We start from the raw sequence: 23,437 nt of genomic DNA, 5'->3' as shown, positions 1-23,437 counted from the left end.
GAATGCTGTTGACTCTATGTACACAGAGAGAGATCGATAGATCTTCATGTAAGAGCTTTCCCCCAAAGCACCCTAGATTCTTGTGACTAGGCAATTGGGAGAGCCAGCCAGCCCATCATGAGGTGTGAACACAGGGCAAGATCAGAAAGACCAAGGGTTTGGAGAAAGAACTCAATGTTTGTTGACATCACAAAAACCTTGGGTTCAGCAGATTCCAGCTACTCATTGTAGCAGACTTGAATTTGTAAGCCACAAACTTGGGCGTGTAGCATTTATGAATCTTTAGCATTTCTGAACTTGTCTTGTTGTATCGGAATAGTGAGAAACAGACGTTTTGGCACACAATTAAGCAGCCAAATTAAAGTCTTTATTCTAAAGCCAGCTGATGACCGCAAGGAGACCTGAGTCATTCAAATCATGCAGTCCGAACACAGTTTGAAGTCAGCTTTGAAGGAGAAAATTACAGACTGATTGGGGAATAGGGAGGAGAGGAAGCATTGCAGTAAAACAAAGCAGTGAAACAAGATCTTTTACAATGTTTATCTATAAGATTAATTCAGGGAGGAGCATTCTGGGAACATCTGCAACCTTGCGGAACTATCCCATGGCTACAGCCTGGAAAACCAGCCTCAAGGCCAGGGGTAGAGAGTCTTTTAGAAAAAAAATGTAAGTTCTGCTGAAAGTCTCTTTGTTTTAGAGAAAGTAAGTTCTGCTAAAAGTTACTTATGCTAAGAGCCTTTCTTTTCTACATTTCAGTCTCATGCCCTATCATCTTACTCTGGTGACACTCGATGTGCTTGCAGTGGCCTTGAGACCTACCATACCTCTGAATGCATGCCAGCCACCAAGATCCTCACTGTTCCTTGAATAAATGGAGCCACACACCTCAGGGCCTTTGCACTGGCTGTTCCTTATACCCGGAACAGGCTTCCCCCAGATATTTGCGGGCCTCACACTTTTTCTCTTCACTCAACTTTCTGATTAACTGTCTCATTATCAGAAAGGGCATCTCTGCTCTCCCTATTTAAAGTAACATGCATTTATCGCTACCTGACATTATATAATACACTTGTTTGGTTGTTGCCTGTCTCTCTCTACTGGAATATTAGCACCTGAGAGCAGGAACTTTGTTTTGGTGGTGGATGCGAAGTCCTGGCCCCTGGAATTACACCTAGCATACAGCAGGTGCTCCATAAGTACTTGTTGCATTGTTTCACGAATGCTCACCCCATTACTGTCTTCATTAATGTCTTTATGTCTCAACAGAACAAAGTCAAATGTATATAGTACTTTCTTTATCAGAGTTTCCACAGTGGCCATTTCTGGGAGAATACAACATACCACCACGAAGCACTTTGATAATTAGAAACTCTAGCGTTTCTACCCAGACTGTTTTCATCACTATCTCAGGCTCTTTGACTATTTCTGGCTCTGGCCCATGTTTCTGGGAAATTACTCAAAAGGGTCATCTGATCTTGTTACTATGATTTTATTAGGAAAGAGTAGAATTTCACTGGAAGAAGTTCAGTCTATCTAAGTTCAGACTCATAGATTGCTTCGTGCCATCAGATTTCACCCTTGAGTGTCTGCAGTGGACAAGCAGGGGTGTGCCAACCTCCTCTCCCCATCACCCTGCGTGGTCCTTGCCCAGGTCCACCCCTCCAAAGCTGTGTTCTTCAAACACGGCCCTGACTTGTGAGGCATGGGTGAGTGATGAAATTAATAGAGTGGGATGAAATTAATAGCGTTTTAAGAAAAAATAGAAGAGAATAGAAAATATTGAAAATGGTTTTATTTTGACAATGGAATATAGTTCAAAATGTTTGGAAGTACTGTTCTGGCCTATATAGGTTGAAAAAAGTTTTAGTATTATTTAGCTGTCTTCAGAATATTCTAGAAGGTAGGGGGTTGGCACTGCTGGCCTCACAGTGGGCTTGTGCTGGGTTGTAGAAAATTGTCAATTCTCTGTAAGACATTCCCAGTAGTGGGCACATCTGTTTCTTTAACACTATCTGTCTCGTGAGGCGCTGAGAACTACACAGACTCTTTGTACAAATGCTCTGTCCAAACCCCTGCACCCAGAGACCTACCAACCCGAGCAGCTGGCAGCCTGAGGCTACATCCCCCCTCATGAGTTTCCTCCAGAAAAAGCTCAGGGCTGTCAGAAGAGTTTACTGTTTGCTCTCACCAGGATCTGATGATAGGCCCTTGACTCCCTTTCTTAGAACATTTACTAAGAAAGTCTTAGAATTGTAAACCTACCTCTGTTATTATCTTTGAAATATAGATGCATGTCTCGCCTATAGCCCAGGAGAGTCTTTCTGAAGGACCTGAAAGCCATTCTTTTGAAATGTAACCATCAGGAAGAATGGGGCCTCTGTCAGCCAGTCTCTGGGGACAGACAGAATCCTACCTTTATGGCTGACCGCTAGCAGGTACAGCTGGCCTAAGCACATTTACTGACCAACGCTTTGCTGTTTTTCACTTCCCTGAATCTTCCTAAGCCCCCTGCTTGCTCCCCTCCCTGCTCCCTCATTCTCCCTTCAAAGCACCCAGTCAGCTCTGCACAAATCAGAATGGGGCTCTGCTTTCCCTACTGTCAGGAGTTACTGAGTGAAATCTGTGTTCATCACTTGAATGCCCGCCTTAGTTCATCTTTGACAGCATGCAAACACAAGCACACACATGCACGCGTGCGTGCACACCCCCCCCCCCCCCCCAAGGACAGACACTGTGTCTCGGGGGCTCATGTCCTTCTCATCGCCCAGAGCCTTGTCCTGTCTCGGCTGCTTTCCCCGAATCATCTCTAAGTCACCAGGAAAATCCGACCTAACTGTTCCAGCCTGCTCTGTGAAGTCCTTTGGGAAATTAAGCGAAGGGTCATGTACAGGCCTCTTTCCTTCTAGGGACAAGAGTTGGAACTATGAGATCCAACTCTGTCCCCACTGGGAGTTTCTTCCTCTGTTGCTGAACTTGGAGGAACTGGGTTAGTTTTGCTAAGGAAGCAGGAAAATTTCCTTTTAAAAAAGTTCCTAAAGAATTTGTAGCCAGGAAGCCCTGGCCGGTTGGCTCAGTGGTAGAGCGTCGGCCTGGCGTGCAGGAGTCCCCGGTTCGATTCCCGGCCAGGGCACACAGGAGAGGCGCCCATCTGCTTCTCCACCCCTCCCCCTCTCCTTCCTCTCTATCTCTCTCTTCCCCTCCCGCAGCCAAAGACTCTGTTGGAGCAAAGTTAGCCCAGGTGCTGAGGATGGCTCTATGGCCTCTGCCTCAGGCACTAGAATGGCTCTGGTTGCAACAGAGCAACGCCCCAGATGGGCAGAGCATTGCCCCCTGGTGGGCATGCCAGGTGGATCCTGGTTGGGCGCATGTGGGAGTCTGTCTGACTGCCTCCCCATTTCCAACTTCAGAAAAAAATAAAAATTAAAAAAAAAAAAGAATTTGTAGCCAGGAAATCGTATGTCATTTTTTGCTCTGTCTCCAAACCTCAGAAGGTAGGAGACCCTGGAGGCAGTATGGTGCTGGGTAGCTAGAGGTCAAGACAACGGAGGGCAATGAGGTTTCTATGTTGGGAGATCCCAGGGGAGGCAGCAGGTTAGGGAACTAGGCAGGTGATCAGAGAGGGGTCAGGCATGGGTGTCAAGGGAGCCTGGTTTCATGCAGGAGACATCTGAGCAGATGCCAGAAGGAAAGGAAAATCCTTACGTGATCACATCGAACACGGAAGAAAGCCACATTGATTGGTAACCAGGGAGACGACTCTGGGCAGCGTGGGGCTGGGTGGGGCCTGTTTTGAATTAGACTCCAGCACTGAGGGTCTTTAATCATGGTGGCATAAAGGCACAGAAACTGTGACATGGCCCAGAAGTGGAAGGGGAGAACTGAGACCCGTGTAAAGGTCGAATACCCGGTGAAAGAGGGCTGGGCTGGTCTAGGGGATGCACTCACCTGCAGAGAGCACCAGGAACAGGAGAGGGGCCCCGAAAGCTGGGAAGATGCCAGGCCCAGCCAGGCTACCCGGGCACCAGGTTCCACTTAGATCCAGCAGGGAAACTGGAGGGCTCAGCAGTGAAATTAGGTCAAAACTCCACTTTTGACCCACCCCAGCTGGTACACTGACTGTCTGATCTATGGCCCAAGATTCACCCCAGAACACTCTCCACCCATGAGATGGGGCTCTGCTTCCCAAGGTCTTCCACACAGAATCTGTGCAAAGGAGCAAAAACCTTGATTTCTAAGGAGACCCAGGTGGAATGATCTAAAGCAATTCAGGTGATTCCATATTTCCTTAAAGCCTCAGGTGTTCTTTTTTGATTGCATAGGAACTTTTCATCATAATCCAAAACAAACTAAATTGATGACAGGTTTTCCAGTGGTTGAGAACCACAGCTCTGTCTCCTATGCTAAATTCCATGCAGTCTGATTTAAGAAGCACAGGTCAGATAAGGCTTTTGAGACAGCATGGTGATGTCGGTTGGATTAGGCAGGGATGAAGGGTCAGACCAGAAATTAGGAAGCTAGAAGGGAGCCCCTGGAACAGGAGGTAAGACCAAGCAGAACGAGAGTCAGCAGTTTGCAAATGAATTGGTAAAAGCTTGCTCAGAGAGGCAATGATGGGTTAAGGAGAGAAAAGCTGTCTATTTTTTGTCATTCTATAAACCAAATCTAATCAATCTAATTTCATGAATTTATTTAAACCCTCTTGAACCAACTGAAATGTTCTAAATTTCCACCTCCTAAACTAATTTCTGTTCAGATACCACTTACTCATATCAACCAAAACATACAAAAAATTCACCTAGTAATTGTATACAATATATTTTTATCAATTCCAAACACATTTTATTATAAATAAAAATTTACATATTTATCAAAAACAATATCTTTTAAAAAAAATACAAACTCATGTAACCAAAATACTTAAAAGGATTCAGCTAACAAAGTGTTGACTATTTTTACCTATGAATACGAAAATCTAACCTGTTAAAAGTGGTTTTACATTAGACATATTTGAAATACTATAGATCAGATATTAAGAGACAAAATTATTTCACTACCCCAAGTTAGAACTTTATACAAGAAATTCCAGTGGCGTTTACCCAGTTTGAAAATTCTTTTGAGTACTTTTTCTTTTTCAAAATTAAGTAAGATAAGTAACAACAGTACCTCAAGGACGTTTATAAATAGCTAAGCTACACTTTTCACAGCTATAAGCAAAGGGTATTTGCATTTCCCTGAGAGCATAGTTTGCTTTGGGTTCAAGGGTAGTGTGTGTGTGTGTGTGTGTGTGTGTGTGTGGGTGTGTGTGTGTGTGTGTGAACATTTTTCCCCCTAAAAGCTACAGACTGGCAGCTTGAAGTGCAGAACTTTTGATCATCTTATCAGGTATAGCTGCCCACTACTGCATGCCATCATCAAGAATCCCTATATCTTGAGAGCCAGGCACCTGAGATTTTTACCCCAAGTCAGCATATATGCTGATATAAACATTACACAGACTTCTTTCTTTGTCTTCATTTAGGTGTTCTGAACCAGTCCTGAAACTTGGCTCCCACGTTTAGAACCAGGCTTATAACACAGAGTTCCTAAACCTTCAATTTCCTAGCAGGGTTGACCCACCGAGAGGCTCAGAACTTGCTGACTTCTCTTATTTAAGGACTGCATGACAAGGAGTGTTCTCTTTCTGAGGGCAGGTTCTTCGCGTACAGCTGTGCTGCTGTCACTGGATATCTGCTTTGGAGTTCTTCCCTGAAACTATATTTGGTATATGACTGATTTCTTCTGTAGCCCATAAATAGTTTCGGAAGACGATCGCAAAGACAGACACACACGTAAGCAGCGGCATTGCTGACCTAAGGCCACCGCTTTCCAGAGGGACCACTTGGAAGGATGATACAGGCTTGGGTGCAGCCTCATAACTTTACATACATCTAATTTTTTGCAAACTTGATGAAAAGAAAAATTAAAATATTGACAAATGGCCCATTTATCTCTTTGGGTTTTTTTGTTTGTTTGTTTTTGTGGCAAAGACAGAGAGAGGGACAGATAGGGACAGACAGGAAGAGAGAGAGATGAGAAGCATCAATTCTTCGTTGCAGCACCTTAGATGTTCATTCATTGCTTTCTCATATGTGCCTTGACCGGGGGGGGGGGGGGTACAGCAGAGCAAGTGACCCCTTTCTCAAGCCAGCAACCTTGGGTCAAGCTGGTGAGCTGTGCAAGCCAGATGAGCCCATGCTCAAGCAGGCAACCTCGAGGTTTCGAACCTGGGTCCTCTGCACGTCCCAGCCAACGCTCTATCCACTGCATACCGCCTGGTCAGGCCCATTTATCTTGGTATTGAGTATCTCCATGGTGGGGATTTGTCTTATTCATTGGTGTCCCTATGGCTTGACAAACCTAAAGAACTTCTTGAATATTTGCTGAATTGAACTAGATTAAATTGAGAGCTTTGTTAAGCTTATTATTGCTCATGAGTAAGTAATATATATGTTCTAAATTTCCACAAATATATTTGTATTTTCCCATCTTACTTTTGTAGCAGGGAGCTGAGCCCTCGGGCACAGAGCTTCTCACGCACCAACGTGCCCTTGTATTTGTCCTCAATAATCTAAGCATAAACAAATCTCACTTGTAAGCTTCCAAGTCTTTCTTATCTGCTTTGAATTTTAGCTTCTTCTAACCATAACTTTTCTATGAAATTAAATTCACTATTAATTCTAATTCTCAAACTGCTGAGAAGTACAAGCACGATATAGGCCACATCTGACATGAAATAACACTCTGCAAAGAGATTTGAAATCATATGATGAAAATAAAGCACATTGGGTAATGCAGTTACTATGTTGTTACCATTGTTGTTGCTTTTTAAATGCAGCCCATGAAACAGGATCTCTTAATCTGTTTCCCCAATTTGGGGATTAGCATGAATTTCCAGTGAGCTCATTTGAAAGCCCTAGCACTTAGAGGGAAGGACAGACTCTGTTCTTTGAGTCAGAATTGTGCCAAGCTGATCCAAAAACCAAAGAGAAGGGCTTAAAGGGACCCAGAAAACTAAGGTTCCAGGAGGGGGGGGGGGTCTCAGGAACACAGACCCAAATCACTGTCTAAAAAGCGGGGTGTAAACCATGGAGAAGACTGGCAGTCCTACAGTGGCCAGCAGTCTGTTAGGATGTTTACGTCTTTTCTCTGGGAACCTTCTCTCCATGGCAATACAACAGTTAGATATTAAGAGGCCGGCGCACTGGACTGTGCGGAAGATACAATTCTGTGGTAGTGACAGTTCTAGACCCTAAATGGGCCCCCTGTGATCACAAAAAAGATAAAGACTTTGATGGGAGAACAGAACACAAGTTTTTTGTTTGTTTGTTTGTTTGTTTTTATGTCTTTCAAAGGGAACGGGTCTTCCAAGTCTCATCTCCCCAGACCTTTGAGACTCTCTTGAAAAGGAGCCCAAAACTCCAACACCAAGGAATCCAGATGGTTTAATGATAAGGGGAAAATATTTAGTGAATCCTTGAGCAAACTTGTCAGAACAACAACAGTAAAAAAATAAAATAAAATAAAAAAGCCAGTGTTTTAGCGGTTTTGTTTTTGTTTCCTGCTGAGAGAGAGACAGTGTGGCGGACAGGGCCCTGACTTCGAAGTGGAGAGACCTGGGTTTAGACTCCTGGCTTTGCAACGTGCAGTCTGAGTGGCCTGGGGCACACCATTTAACCTCTCTGAAATTTGGTTTCCTCACTTGTAAAACCGAAATGATAATATCCAGCCACCAGGTCATTGTGACAGTTCTGTGAATTAATACACAAAAGCGCGGGCACCACACCTAGCACAGGGAACATGTGTCCTGAATGTTAACACTCTTCTCTCCTGAGGTAGGTCACACAGACATCCCTGCTGCTCTCAAGTGTCCCAGAGCTGTGACTTCCAAGGAGCCCCTAGGGGAAGCCAAGGGGATTCCTTGATGTCTGGCTTAAACCCAAGCCCAGCCTGCTGCGTGTAGCGGTGGGGATGTGGGTGACGGGTGCGGAGGGTCCCCGGGCCGCGCGGTGCGGCTCCCGGTGTGACTCCGCCTCCCGCAGTCAGACCGACACCGCTCCCGGCACGATCCTGCGGATGTGGGTGTACGACTTCCTGATGGTGACGCTGCCGTGGTGAGACACCCCCCGGGGCAGGACGCACTCCTCGGTCAGTTTCTGGGCCTCGGGGTCCCAGCACAGCACCGTGGCGATGACCTCGTTCTTCTCGTCCCGCCCCCCGGTGATGTAGAGCCGGTTGTTGCAGGGCGCGATGCCGCAGCTGGCCCTCTCGTGGCTGAGCTGCGTCACCAGGCACCAGCTGTCCTCCAGCGGGCTGTAGGCGTACAGCGCTCTCATGGCCCCACCTGAAGACGAAGGGAAACATGCTGGGCGTCTCACTGTTTTTCTGGTTTTCTTTCCCTTTAACCACCAAAACCCTACTTCTGATTAGGTCAAGTCTACCATCTTGCCAAGAGAAAGTAGATGTATGACTCTCTAAAAACACAGCGTGGGTCACTAGGGACAGGACGTGCTGGGACATGTAGATTGTCTATTAAGTTCTGCAGGTGTTAATCAGGTTCCAAGCGACACCTGGCTTCACCTGGCTGCCAGAACGCACCCAAGACTGTCCCCTGAAGAAATACCACCTGGTGCATCAGGTCGACTCTGCTCATAACCACAGCTCTGCCACCTATTGATCTGTAGCGCCCAGCACGTGATTATAAAACGTCAGAAGGACCACGAGCTGAAGTAACTGGCAGAAGGCCTGGTACATAGAAGCCATCAGTACGTGACAGTAACCGGAGATGGTAGCCCCTCTTTGAAACTGGTCATGACCTAGGACACCAGCCCAACTTACTCATCTGGAGATTAGACCATCAAGCAGAGTCACAAGCCTGACCATAAACACACATGAAACCTGAAATAAGGGAGAGGTTTTTTTCTCCCCTTAATCTGTTCTCATATTTTACTTCTCTGATTAGCTCTCACTTGCTGAAATTATTAATTTTGAGCATCTCCTTTATCAGTAATTCTCAGTCTTGGCTGCACATTAGAGTCACCTGAACATTAAAAACACTGGTGCTGTTGCCAACATCCTCTTTCCCATTCTGATTTCATTGGTCTGAAGTGAGGCCCAGCCACCCATATTTTTGTAATAAGCTCCCAAAGTGAGCCTAATGAGCAGTCAGGATTGAGAGCCATCATCCTTAACAATTACATGCCAGCTGTGGCCCAGCTGCCCAGGCTTTTCTCCCGCAAAACCGCAACTTTTCAGAGCCCCCAAAGCAAGTAGGGAGAATAAAATTCACATGAACACAAAATTAGAAATTATAAAGCTACTATTTATTTGGCACGCATCATACTTTGCACATATCAGTATCTATACATTTTCTGGCAACAACTTCTGTCTCCTCCCCCGGGCCCCAGGGGCGATCTGCTTTGTATGTCTCCTTCATGAGGGCTATTTTCTGCCTACAGGACTGCAAGGGAAATCCCACCTAAGCCTGGACCCTCCCATCCTCTTCCTTTTCAACCAGGAATGTGTGAGTTCCCAGGAGGGCTTTGTCTGATCTACCTGCATGGCTGCATTGGTAGGGGGCGACCTCAGATCAATATCAGGCCACTTGCTCACTTACCAACAACGTAGATGCGGTCCCGGAAACTCACTGCATTGATGCATTTAGCCTCCACTGGCATGGGTGACTTTAAACTCCACTTATTGGCTGAGGGGTCATAACACTGAGTCTTGTCCGTGGCCAATTTCCCATTGGGCCCTCCCCCAATCACGTAGAGCTTCTTCTTATGGCTGGTGGCTGCGAAAGAGCTGACATGGACCAGGAGGGGCGCTGCCTGCGGAGGCACAGGGCCCAGGAGAAGCTGTTAGTTACATTGCCCAGATCACTGCAGGTGGCTTGCAGGACACAGGCCAGGAGCCAGGGGCACCAGCCTGGGCACCCTTCGCCTGAAGTCACCAGGCCTGTAGCCCTGATGCCCCGGGGGACACAGAGAGCATCACAGCACAAATCCCCGCTCCCCCCCAGGCTCCGGGCAGCTGTTGGATGTTTCCAGCCTGCTTCTCCCAGAGTTCAGTTACCAGATGAGAAGGGGTATTGACAGAAATAAGTGTTTCTACAGATGAAAACAGCCACAGTTGAAGAAAAATGCTTTTTCAAACGTGCATATTCATATTCATTCATGTGTTTATTCACTCAAAAATTATTTACTATATGCCAGCCATTGTCCTTGGTACTTAAAATATCAGGAAGAAAAACTGGTAAAAGGGTTTCAGGTGGCCACAGGTAAGCAGACTCTCCCACTTTGGGGCGATATGCAGATTTGTGCTTCCACCCTGTGAACCCCAGGGCACTAAAAGCGACCTCTGAGAGTTCCTTGCCCAAGAGGACATGACCCTCTTGGTCCATGGAGCAACCACAAATGCCAAGTAACGAGACTTGCCAAACTGAGAAGATCTTAGGTACACCCCCCCTTCCCACCATCAACATGGAGGGCTCCCTATTGGCACTTTTCAGGTGGCAGGTCTTGGAAGATGCCGTGAGGACCTGGCTACCCTTGCTGTGCCTGCAGTGACTGTGCTTCGTCCTCCCTAGAGCTGGCTCGTACTCTGACATATGACCTGATGAGGAGAAAGAAAATGTGAAAATGGGAATAACCTGGAAATACCAGGAAATGAGATTGCTTTAACTTTAAAAAAATATATTGTGATCAGAACATTTAGCATGAAGTCTACCCTCTAAACAAAATTTTAAGTACACGATACAGTACTGTTATCTAGAGCACAGTGTTGTAGTCGATCTCCAGAGCTTATCCATCTTTATGACCATTGATTAGCAATGCCTTACCTTTGCCTGAGTGTGCAAAGGTAAGACATTGCTAATCAATGGTCATACATGTCCCAGCATGTACATACTAGAGTTTGCATTGTTAAACTCTTGCATGCAGGTGTATAAATAATTATTCATTCATAGGCAAATAAAAAAGGGTTGACTTCTAAACACTACCCAATGGCTCTGCGTTCAACAAACAGTGTATTAAAGGGATCCCTGCCTGTCTTGTGTTGAGAAGACAAGGGCAGATGGCATCTGAGGACACAGAGACTATGGGCCAAGACATGCACCCAAGTTAGGACCAAGCTTCCTCTCCACAACTGGGGTTCTGGCCAGGATAAGACAGGTGACAACAGAGCTGGTGGGGAGTCATTCCTCTGACCTGACCGGCAATGCTAAAGTAAGACAGGTGACAACAGAGCTGGTGGGGAGTCATTCCTCTGACCTGACCGGCAATGCTGAAGCAATGGCTGCTATGAGGAGGGGAGCTCAGAGCCACCAGAATGTTCTCAGTGGGAGCTGAGTGATCAGAAAGTCAGCCACATACTAACATCGACATATACTAACTTTTTTAAGCAATAATACAAACAGATTTATTTATAGAAATAATCTCCTATACCTCTGACCAGCAGTTGTGGAAGGGGTCGTAGGTCTCCACATTGTTGATTCTTTGCAAGCCATCAAAACCTCCGATCACAAAGACCTTGCCACCCAACACCACCATCTTATGCCTCCAGCGGCCGATGTTCAAATATTCAATTTGAATCCATTTATTGATTGAAGAATTGTATTTCCAAACATCGTGCTGTGTTTCTTTGCCACCTAGAAGAGATACAGAACATTTTAAAAACCATTAGATGAGTCAGAAATACATCTTCTCCCAAAATTTCCCACAGGTCCATACATGTGAAATCTCCAGGCTAGCCCCTTAAGAAAAGAGAAACGAAACCTGAAGGTGTGTGGTCTATTTGGGAAGACAGAGCCAATACCGGCGAACAGGGAGAGACAGTGTACGGCCAGGGTGAATAACTCTTAGTCTGTGCCCAGTGTCACTTCTGTGCAGTGAGAGTTCAGGGAAGAGGTGAGCTTCAGGGAGGTGGGACCACATCCTCCTGTGAAGGTGGGGCCGGCAGGAGCCTGGGCTCCGCGTTTGTGCAACTACGAGGCGGGATGGAAGGCAGGACGGGTAAGGCTGGACTTTTGCAGGCAACGATGGTAGGGCCCTCCTTGACCAGCAGGCAAATTAAGAAGCAGCTTAAGTTCTATGTTTCTTTATTTATTTTAAAAAATGCAAAGCAAGAAATTTTTAAAAATTGTCTTGTTTTATATCTATATTAAAAATATAAGTGGAATTTGTTCTGTTTTAAAATAATATTTATTATAAAAGAAGTGAGCTGGTAAATTATTTTTTCAAGACAACTCTCTTAATAAAAACAGAAAATAAATAATTCAGTTAGGAAGAGAGGACAAGACAAAGGAGAACTGTCTTTTTTGGTGACTTTAATCAGATATTTTAACAACCTTGTTTCTGTTTCTTCATCAGCACAGAGTACCAACTACTTAAGAAAAAGCTGTACTTTTCATTCTTATTAATGTGCCTGAGTGCCCAAGTGTGGCAATGACTGTCACCGATGATGCTCCGTATCACAGGCTGGCATTTCCCGAGGATGGAGCCCGGCAGTGGGTTTCCTAGGTCGAGGTGTGCATATACTGACTTGTTAGAGCTGCTGCCAAAGGGCCCCTAAGACCCTTGGTTGGCCTATCCCCACACCCAGCCCAGTGGATGTAAGGAGGGGTTTGGGATTGTTTTGGGGCTTTGTTGTTGTTTGTTGTTTTACAGGCTAATGGAAAAAAATAATGTCACAGTTGGGTTTTCCCTGGCCACCAGGGAGACTGAGCTTTTTCCCCTGCTGTGACTTTTTCGTTCATTTCCTTTAATCATTTTTTCTTTGGGTTGTGTGCCTTTTAGAGACCTTTATTTACTTAAAACACTGTGATATTGGTCCCATTTAGATAGTGTCAACAGTTATTAAATAGCTATAAACCTTCAAAGAAATGTATGCCAATTTATTTAAAAGAAAAAAAATAACCTCTACGATTTTTACTTCAGGACATTAAAGAAAGCCTGATTCACTGGGCAGGCATATCGTGTGCATAGACAAGAAGACATGTTATTGGAAAGATGTCAATTTTCCAGATCAATCTATTTATTCAGTGCTTTCAGGACTGTTAAGGGAACTTAGCAGGATTATTCTAAATTTCATTTGGAAGAGTGAATTTGGAAAAACTACTGAGGAACTTCTGAAAAAGAAGAAGAAAAAAGGAGGCTTTCCCTAGCAAATATCAAAATATCCTCAAAGCCATGATAAAAAAACAACAAAACAAAGCAATAGTGTGGTGCTGCATCAGATGACAAAAACTTGTGAATGAAAGACAAGAGTAAAGAAACAGACTAGAAGACATAGAGGTAATTAAATAAATGGTATTAGAATGCTTTCTTTAGAGAAAAATTAAGATAGATCCCTATTTCACACTACCCTGAAATAAATCTCAAGTGTAAATGCTATAAAAGTAACTGAAGAATATATAGGAGAAGATGTTAATGATCTTGGGGTGAGGAGGGACTTTCTAAACAAGATTTAAAACTCAGAATCATACAAGAAAGTTACTATATAAAATACAAATCAAAGTTAAAAGACAACTACAGCCTGGGAGAAAGTATTTACACTACAAATGGCACAGGCCATATGATAAGAGCTCCAAAAATGTAATAAAAAAAGATAAAAGCCAATAGAAAAACAAAGAGTGTGAACATATAATTAAAAAAATAAATATAGTTAGCTAATAAATAATTGAAAATATGTTCAGCCTCATTAATGATCCGAGTGTAAATTTAAGCATTCTAGAATATTGAAAATGTAATTGATAATAAGAAATAACAACAAAAAAAATGTTAGCAAGGATGTAGAAAATGGCCACTGCTATTCATCATTGGTTGAACTATAAATTGGTACAAACTTTTAAATTTAGCAATATCTACAAGAATTCTAAATTCAAACAGCTTATGACCACTTCCAGGAATCTCTCCAATTAGCTACACAAGTTCATAAACATACATGCATAAGAGTGCCTATTGTAGCATTTTTTTTAACTAGGAAAATAAAAGCTGAAAACAATCATGGTTCATTTATTCAACAGACTGCCCTGCAGCTGGTGAAAAGAATAATTATAATGAAAATGACACTAATGATGGCTGTTAAGCACTCACTGTGTGCTTGGGAGTGTGCTGTGCTTTACATGTATTATGTCACTTAACACATAGGATAGATCCATCGTACCAACATGCAATGAGATGGAAAATGTATTGGGAATTGAAGTGCAAGCTTCTGTTGATTTAATTGTGTATAACAAACATGCTTTCATGTATTGCTTGTATCATTTTTTAAAGAGACGACAACAAATTTAAGAGAGAGGAAGGACAAGTTGTAGAATAATGTGCAGTGGATGTGGTAAAGACTGTTGTTACCAACCCTGTCTTTTCCTCCTGGGCACAAGATTAAAGTACATTCTCCAGTCTATCTTCAGGGGGTGGGGGTGCAGGGAGGGCATGTGACTCCTCCTCATGTCCAGGTTAAGGCTGTTATGAGCAGGTGTGCCTTATCAACTCATTCAGTTTCTCTCTCTTTTTGAAATGAAGGCAATGTATAGAAAACAGCATCACAAGATGGAAGAAGCCTAGGTCCCTGAATGACTGCGTGGAGCGACCCTCACTTTACTGTTATGGTAATTTGCTGAGATTTAGGGCTTGTTACAGAAGCTGGTATTACTCTAAGACAACATAAAACTATTTTTAATTAAATAATAGGATTGTAATGACACAGAGAAACTGCCACATTTTACTTTATATTATTTGAATCTTCTACAACAATTAAAATGTATTTCTACAAAATGAAAGAAAGTTATAACCTAATCTATGATATTAATATAGCCAAAGGAGAACTGACCTGCCTGTGATTGTGGAGGAAGCCAGCTCTGGGACATAGTTTTTCTCAAAATAAGTGCAGATTAGAGAACCTTCCAGAGAGGAGAAAGGATACCTGTCTCCTCCCTTGCAGCCCCAAGAGGAGCTGAATGGCTTTTTTTTTTCTCCATTTTTCCAAAGCTGGAAATGGGGAGGCAGTCAGACAGACTCCCGCATGTGCCCGACCGGGATCCACCCGGTATGCCCACCAGGGGGCAATGCTCTGCCCATCTGGGGCGTCGCTCTGTCGCATCCAGAGCCATTCTAGCACCTGAGGCAGCTGAGTGGCTTTTGATGTCATGGGAAGAACATGGGACTCAGAGAACCTGGGTTGCACTCCTGCCTGACATTTACCAGTGTGTGACTTTAGGTATATTCTGTAACCTTTCTGAACTGAATTTTCTCTATTTGTAACCTAAGTCACCTACCTTATAGAGTTGATGTAAGAAACAAATCACTAAATGCTACCAAGTTGTAAATTCATCTACTGAGTTATAAAGGTGGTAGAAACTATGTAATTTAATAAATATTTATTGAGCATTTACTATGGTAGCCAGGCACAGTGCTAGGTTGCCGGGAATAGTGTTGATTGTCATAGAATTGAAGGACTAGTGGTTGACAGGCATAAAGTAATTGCAAATAATTAATCAAACTATTTAGAAATGAGAAGTGAAAAAGTACTGGGTGCTACTGAAGTGTCTGTATGACCTCCTAACCTTGAGGGTCAGGTTTGGGAGAGGAGTGGACATTTTATGGATTACTGCATTCCCAGTGCGAAGCTTGTGTACTGTGCAGACACAAAGTAAGTTGTAACATCACTTCCTCTGTTCCTTTTCCATGAAGGACTCACCTCTGCCTGCTGCCCCAGGTCCTCAGACAATACTGCTCACAGGTTAGTGTTCGTTAAGTACTAGTGTGTTTTCCAAGATAAGACCACCTGAGCTCCCAGTTTCCACATCCTGACCCAGTCAGAGCTAGATCACTGCCATTTACACTCATTCTTCTAGGAAGGTTGCCTGCTCTCACTCAGGAAAATACGGTATGTAGTGCCACTGGAGGCTTGCTTTGGCATCACGTGGCTCCTGCTTACCTGAGATGTAGACCTCATTTTTTAATGTCACGCATGCAAACTCCACCCACTTCTTATTCTCACTCTCCAGCTCATGCTCCGTCATCGGGAGCTTGGCCACCTCCAGGCGGCTGCGCCTCAGGGGGTCCAGGCAGGTTACCTCCGCCACGAACCGTTCATCCTTCGTGCAGCCGCCAATGATCATGAACACCTCAGACTGGAACTCATGCATCCTGGGCTTGGTGCGCTCTGAAATGATCTGGAAAACCAATGGGAATACAGAAAGGCAGGATGGCACAGTGGTTCAGAGCAGGGCCGGTTTCCAACTCTGCCATTATATGACCAAGTGGCTTCACTTCCTTGAGTTTCAGTTTCATCATGTGTAAATTAGAGATTTTAGTGATAACTGCCTCACATGTTCATTGTGAGGATTAAATATGATCATAGATGTAGTATATTTGGTCCCGAACCTGGTGTATATATAATAGGTACTCAGTAAAAGTTATCTGTTGTTGTTTTTGCTGCCATTTTAAGAAATCCAAGTCTGTTTACTATCAAATACACTTCTTGCTTCTCTCTTCCTGCCTGACCTCAAGGCTTGAATCCTGGAATTTCATTTCTGGCCACCTTCCACTCCCACCTCATTTCAATATCTTGATGATATCCAGACTTTGCTCACTACTAAACTTCTTCTGGAAAAGAGATCCTGACAGTAGGCACAACCGAGTAACCAGGAACTTAGGAGAAGAAAACAAAAGGGAGCAGGGCATGGCCAGGTAGTCTGGGGGGCTGGCTTTCAACATCAAGCATATGACCCTTCAGAGCCTTGAACTAGCAAAGAAATCCACACCATGGCCTGGTCCGTAATGGTGCAATTGGATAAAGCATCAACCTGGAATGCTGGGGTCACCGGTTTGAAACCCTGGGTTTGCCCAGTCAAGGCATATACAAGAAGCAACTACTACTATGAGTTGATGCTTCCTGCTCCTCCCCCCTTTCTTGTTCTCCTCTCTCTAAAATCAATAAATAAAATCTTTTACAAAGAAGAAAGGAAGGAAGGGAAGAAGGAAGGAAGGAAAGAGGGGAGGGAGGGAGGGAGGGAGGGAGGGAGGGAGGAAGGAAAGAAGGAAGGAAGGATAGAGAGAGAGAGGAAGGAAGGAAAAGAAAGAAGAAAGAAGAAGAAAGAGAAAGAAAGAAATAGAGAGAGAGAGAGAGGAGGGGGAGGGGAGGGAAAGAGGGAGGAAGGGAGGGAGGGAGGAAACAAGGGAGGAAACAAGGGAGGAAGGAAGGAAGGAAGGAAGGAAGGAAGGAAGGAAGGAAGGAAGGAAGGAAGGAAGGAAGGAAGGAAGGAAGGAAGAAATCCACACCATGGATGTTTGGACCCAGGTTAAAAGAGCAGAGGTACGGAGTCAAATACACCACAGTTTGGTCCTGGTTCTACCACCTATGGCTTTGTGAGCATACAGAAGCGATATAATCTCTGTGAATGCTTGTAATCATTTCTATGCCATTGGGTCTTGGTACAGAGCAAGGTGCTCCCTGGAAATTTAGGGGGCAATTTTCTCTGCCCAAAAGACCTCTCCTAATGAAGGTGACAGCAACCATTCCTAAATTAAATATAGATTGGCATTTGCTTTTAGAATTCTAAAATGTCCCACTGTCATCACCTTCATGAACTGAGAGGAGGGACAAGGTTAAGAGGGAGAGATAATGATAAGACAGGAAGGGTTAAAGTTTAGGAAAAAAGGTAAGTGAGTTCCGTGAGTAGCCTCCATGCTTGCACTACTGTCATTAGGAATAAACCCGAGATCATGCAAGCAGTGAGCAGACAGGGAGTTTCAGGGAATCAACTGGCAATGAGACCTCAACTAGGGGTCACAGTGGTTGGCTGGTTCAGTTACCCAGACAGCAAAATGGGAATGAGAAAGTGCCTTGAGCTGTATTTGGGGCAATGGGGCAACAGTGAAGAGAGATATCAGCCTCAGACAAAGAAAATGCTTGATTGTGGGAGACAGAGCACAGTAAAGGATCTGAGAGAATGAGAATAGTCTTCATTTGTGCGGCATTTCCCGTGTGCCTGACACTGCTAAGCAAATCTCATTCATTATCTTATTTAACTATTAAAACAGTTCCAGCAGTTGGTAGGTATTATTATCTCCATGTTGCCCATCGGAACTGAGCATTAGAGCAGCTGAGGACCCCAAGGTCACAATGTAGGTAAATTTTGCAGTCAAGACTAAAGCCAAAATCCTCCTGATGGCAAGCCCAATGTCCCGCCACTGGAGACTCTTCCAGATACCAAAAGTCTCTCTCCTCCTAAATCCAAAGTTTATTATAGTCCCACTCCCCAACCCCTCAACCCACTGCAAATACAAAAGGCAGAGCAGATATTTTATAGCAGCACTTTTTCAGAAGACATAGTGGAGACATTTTATATCAGAGGAATGCCTTCATCACCTGCATTTCAGACTTGTGAGATGGAAAGCGGAAACAAAAATAGTCAGAATATTGGAAGTAGAGTTGATCAAGATTCTGAACTTTAAATGCTTAACTGAAAGGAGCTGCAGAAACTGACACTTGTCTTCAAGTATATGAGGAGTTTGATTCCCAGTAATGAGCCACCTGCTAGTGACCCACATACCCAGCATGAGATATGACCTATGTTTTTGCCTGGACTCCCTCCATGAGTCTATCCATCACCCTTCATTTGCTTAGTATGCTGTCTCCTCTGACAGACATACATTTGGCAAAGCAGAGACTGTTTTGTAGTGACTGGTATTATGTCTGGCATATAGTTACTGCTCAGGATTTATTTGTAAAAAGAATAATAAAATGAAAGCATAACATATTAAAATATATGGGATGCTGTTAAAGTAGTGCTTAGGGAGAAATTTATAGTACTAATGACAATATGGGGGATGTCTCAAATCAGTGATCTCCACTTCTACCTTAAGAAACTAGAAAAATAAAAAAGAAAATTAAATCTAAAAGAAGAAAGAAAATAATCAAGATCAGAGCAGAAATAAGTGAAGTAGAAAACATAAAAGCAATAGAGAAAATCAAATTAAACCAGAAGCTTGTTCTTTGAGAGAATCAATACAATTGATAAACCTCTAACCTGACTGATCAGAAAAAAAAGAGGTGATATAAATTACCAATATCTGGAATGAGAGATGTGAGTGATATCATTACAGATTCTACAGATATTTAAAGGATAATAAAGGGATATTGTGAATAACATTAAATCAACAAATTTAGTAACTCCTATGAAATGAAAAAGTTCTTTAAAAAATACAAACTACTAAAGTTAATTTTAGAAGAAATAGATAACCTGAATAGCCCTATATCTATTAAAGAAACAATTTGTAGTTTTAAAACCTCACACACAAAAAACTCCTGGTTCTAATAGCATCATGGGTAAATTCTACCAAATATTTAAGAATATATTTGGAGGGTGAGTGAGTGACAATGAATCTGAGAACAACACAGAACTAAAAAGGACACACAAGGAAAGGAGGCTCCTGAAGGGCTTCACGCAGGTCATTTCTAAGCCACTTTTGGCTAAGATAGCTACTAATGACCTAATGAGGAAGGCTTGGTAGCCAATCCTAAACCTACTGTATAGTGGTGATGTGTGGGTTTCATGTGTATAAACTTAACTGTCCCTAGATCATTACTTTCTGGTTGTTTTATTTCTCTCTACTAAACCTAATCTTGTCTTTATATAGTAATGAATAAAATGTTTCTTCCATTGTTAAGGAGAACCAGGTAGATTCAAATGATATGTGTATTTACCATCTTGGTAAACTCCAAGCAATTCCAAACCTTGCTTTCCAAATCCAGTCTTTTTTGCTATTTTTCAGACTTTAGAGACCTAGTATTTAAACTTCTCCATTCTAAATGTACAATTTTAGATAACTATTATATATTTGTTGGTAAGATTTTTCTGAAAATAGGCCATAAAATATAAAGAATAGTTTCTATTCAAGGATCAGCAGTGAAGGACCATTTATTCATTCAACAAACACTTATCAGTCACTTACTATATACTAGGGAATCTCCTAAAGTCTGGAGATGAAAATTCCAATGCAATGTACTTTATACCATAACAAGCTCCCAACCAAGAGATATTCACAGATGAGGAATTCAGTGGTTAACATGTAGCAGTCAGTGTCATAATACAGCAATGCATCAGGTGCTGTGAGAATGAGAGAGGCTTTTGGAGATGATGCCTGAACTGAGGCGATTTTTTTGTTTTGTTTTGTTTGTTTTTATTAATTTTAGAGAGAGAGAGAGAGAGAGAGAAACATTGATCTGTTCCTGTATGTGCCCTTACTAGAGATCAAACCAGCAACCTCTGCACTTCTGGACGATGCTCTAAGCAAAGGAGCTATCCGGCCAGGGTGCCTGAACTGAGTTTTGAAGCAGGAGCTGAAGTTAACTAGATAAAGAAGAGGAAAAAAGCATGTAAATGGCACCTGCACTAGCCTGGAGGCTGAAAAAGCAGGTCCACTTTGGGGGAATCACAAGCAGTGCATTTGGGCTCTAGCAGAAGAAAGGGGTTGCAGATAGCACTGAGAAGCGGGCAGAGGGTGAACACACGAGGCCAGGCTCGGGAGCAAGGGCAGGAGATGCGGCTGTATCCTGAGAGTGGCCGGGAGCCAGTGAAGAAAGTGAGCCTAAGGGAGAAATGACGAGGCTTGAATTTTACATCAGCTAGTGAATGAACTGGATAGAGGCCAGGCTGGGTGCAGGAAGGTGAGTTTTGAGGAAATTTCATCAGAAATTCAGGAAGGAAATAATGGAGTCTGAATTAAGGGAACATCAGGTTCCCCAGAGAGGACAAGAGAACAGCAGCATCCCGTGGAACGGCGACTGGGCAGGGCACATTTTATCCACATGTGTGCCACCCCGACCCACCTCCTGCCCTCACTCAACTGGGAGGAGGAGGGACGTGTCAGGCATGAGGTGGGGTGCTCTCTGTGTCTCAGTTGATCCTCTGAGCACCTGTCTACCAGGCATTATCACCCCCACTTTATAGAGCAGAAATCCAGGGTTCCTGGGCCTGCCTGACTCTGACTATAAGCAGGGTAGCATCTTCTCCATGCGCCGTAAGGGTTGCCAGCCAGCCTCACCTATTTCTCTAAGCCCTACTCCCCCCTTCGCTCTGCTGGTTAACTGCAACGCCTCTCATCTCACCTCATTGCCAGAAAGGTGGTACATCCTGGCTTCCTGGAGCAGCGGGAAGACCTCCGGGCACTGCCTGATGAGAGGATCGGCCTCCACCATCTCCACAAAGTACCACGGGTCCAGAAGCGGCAGGCGCACGTGCTCCAGGATGTAGGGCAGCAAGCAGAGCCGTTCTGGCTGTTTGTGCCGGACCCAGCTCATTACCGTCTCAAACACCTGAGCCTCCTCCGTCACATAAAGGTCATCGCTCTTCAAGATGTGGTACAGAGTGTCCACGGGAAGCTCAAGGAACTCCTCGGCATTCAGAATCTGCACAAAGTTTTGAATGATGTAATTTTGAACCTGCTTCTTTAGACTGTCCAAGGAGTGTGTGTCTGCCAGCCTCAGTATGCCAACACAGTTTTCTGGGTTCAAGGCTTCTGTGAGGAAGCTGGCGCAGGCATCCACCATCCGCAGGAACTAGGAGAACAGCAGGGCAACAAAGAAAACCGGAAAAGGATCAGTCCACAAAGAGGCTTATCAGTGAACTGTGTGTGGTAGCAAAAAACTAGAAACAACTGAACTGACCAACAATAAGGAACTAGCTAAACAAATAAAACTAGATTTATATTTTGAGAGCTCTATAGTCATTTAGAAAACATGTCGCAGAAAATGTTAAATGGCATAGAAAATTTTATATAATTCTTTTTTTTTTTTTAATTTTTCCGAAGTTAGAAGCAAGGAGGCAGAGAGACCCCCACATGCACCCGAACAGGATCCACCCGGCAAGCCCACCAAGGGGCGATGCTCTGCCCATCTGGGGTGTTGCTCTGTTGAGGCCAGAGCCATTCTAGTGCCTGTGGCAGAGGTCATGGAGCCATCCTCAGTGCCCAGGCCAACTTTGCTCCAATGGAGTCTTGGCTGCAGGAGGGGAAGAGAGACAGAGAGGAAGGAGAGGGGAAGGGGTGAAGAAGCGGATGGGTGCTTCTCCTGTGTGCCCTGGCCGGGAATCAAATCTGGAATTTCCATACGCCGTGTGGACACTCTACCACTAAGCCAACCGGCCAGGGCCTATATAATTCTTTAAGTGAAAAATCTGTCCGTGGACTCTGATCAAGCCTCTAAATGTAATCAGCAACTACAGGAAACACAGTTGTGTTCCTATTCGCCTATAACTACGTATAGTGGAAAGAGGAACATGTCAAATGTCACCATAGAAAGATCAGCAAAATACAGACTGTGGGAAACTCTACAGAACGAACAGTTCAGTTTCCTCATCAAGTACATCACCAGGGAAGCGGGGCAGGGGAAGAGCCCAAGGATGAAAGAGATTGAAGAGACATGTCAACCTTTCACAAAGTAAGAATCTTATTTAGATCCCCGATTTAAAAAATAATAATTTTAAAAGTCAGGAATTAGCGCAATGACTAATATTTGGTGATAGGAGCAATTATTATAATTTTAAGTGTGATAATTAATGATATGGCTATGTTTAAAAAAGAATCTCACCTTTTAGAAATATGTACTGAAATACTTGCAGATGAAATGAAAAAACACTTCACAAAATCACATGTACATTATGATACTATTTTTATAAAGAAAAGATATATAGAATATAGGCCTAGCAAAAAGACTGAAAGACTATATTAATCTCTCTGTGTATCTGAAACCATAGGACTAATTATGCTGCAGTAACAAACAGCCTCCAAATCTCAGGGGCTTACAACGATAAATGTGATTTCTCACTCACATTAGGTCCTTCATTGGGATCTTCAGTCCATGACCAGGAATGATGGAAAAGCCCTTAGCTTAGATATTCTAGTCTTGTGACAAGGAGAAAAAAGATGGCTCTTAAAACTTTTATTCAGAGGTAGTGCATGCCATTCATTCCCATGCACCACTGAACTGACCAGAGTAGGTTTTGTGGTAACATCTGTTGTCAAGGAAACAGTAATCTGCCCACAGAAACTGGCTCCATAGTGATGGACAGGGAATATAGGTACTATATAAATAATATAAGAATTTAAAATTTATTTTATTTATATACTTTTTAAATCCTCTAAAGTGAATAAGTAACCCTACTGTAATGAAAATTAATTTGTAAAATTGATTGGTTTTCATGCCTTATTTTTCAATTATCATTATCCTCATAATATGAACCCCTTATGCATATATAGCACTTTACAGCTACAGAGAACTGTCATATCCATTACATTATTTAATATTCATTTTACAAATGAGGTGTCTCAGATGCATCATTTCATTTCTATTCAGTGCTCTCTGGAGGTCGGTTTGAACAAGTCTAATCTCCTATTTC

The 23,437-nt window shown here is 43.4% G+C and overlaps 1 protein-coding gene across 1 annotated transcript in view; it reads right to left on the bottom strand.

Moving 5' to 3' along the window:
* Window positions 1-4,810: 4,810 nt before the first annotated feature.
* KLHL6 (kelch like family member 6) overlaps window positions 4,811-23,437 on the bottom strand; it is a 51,512-nt gene continuing 32,885 nt past the window's right edge. Inside the window, exons 3-7 of the mRNA XM_066347213.1 lie at window positions 21,151-21,600; window positions 15,973-16,210; window positions 11,481-11,683; window positions 9,653-9,866; window positions 4,811-8,380 (exon numbers count right to left, since the gene is read on the bottom strand). Of these exons, the coding sequence (XP_066203310.1) occupies window positions 8,079-8,380; window positions 9,653-9,866; window positions 11,481-11,683; window positions 15,973-16,210; window positions 21,151-21,600 (1,407 nt within the window). The 3' untranslated portion in view covers window positions 4,811-8,078. The remainder of the gene's footprint in view (window positions 8,381-9,652; window positions 9,867-11,480; window positions 11,684-15,972; window positions 16,211-21,150; window positions 21,601-23,437) is intronic.

The sequence above is a fragment of the Saccopteryx leptura genome, chromosome 8, assembly GCF_036850995.1.
Source record: "Saccopteryx leptura isolate mSacLep1 chromosome 8, mSacLep1_pri_phased_curated, whole genome shotgun sequence".
Taxonomy (NCBI): Eukaryota; Metazoa; Chordata; class Mammalia; order Chiroptera; family Emballonuridae; genus Saccopteryx; species Saccopteryx leptura.
This window is presented reverse-complemented; position numbering and strand designations above follow the sequence as displayed.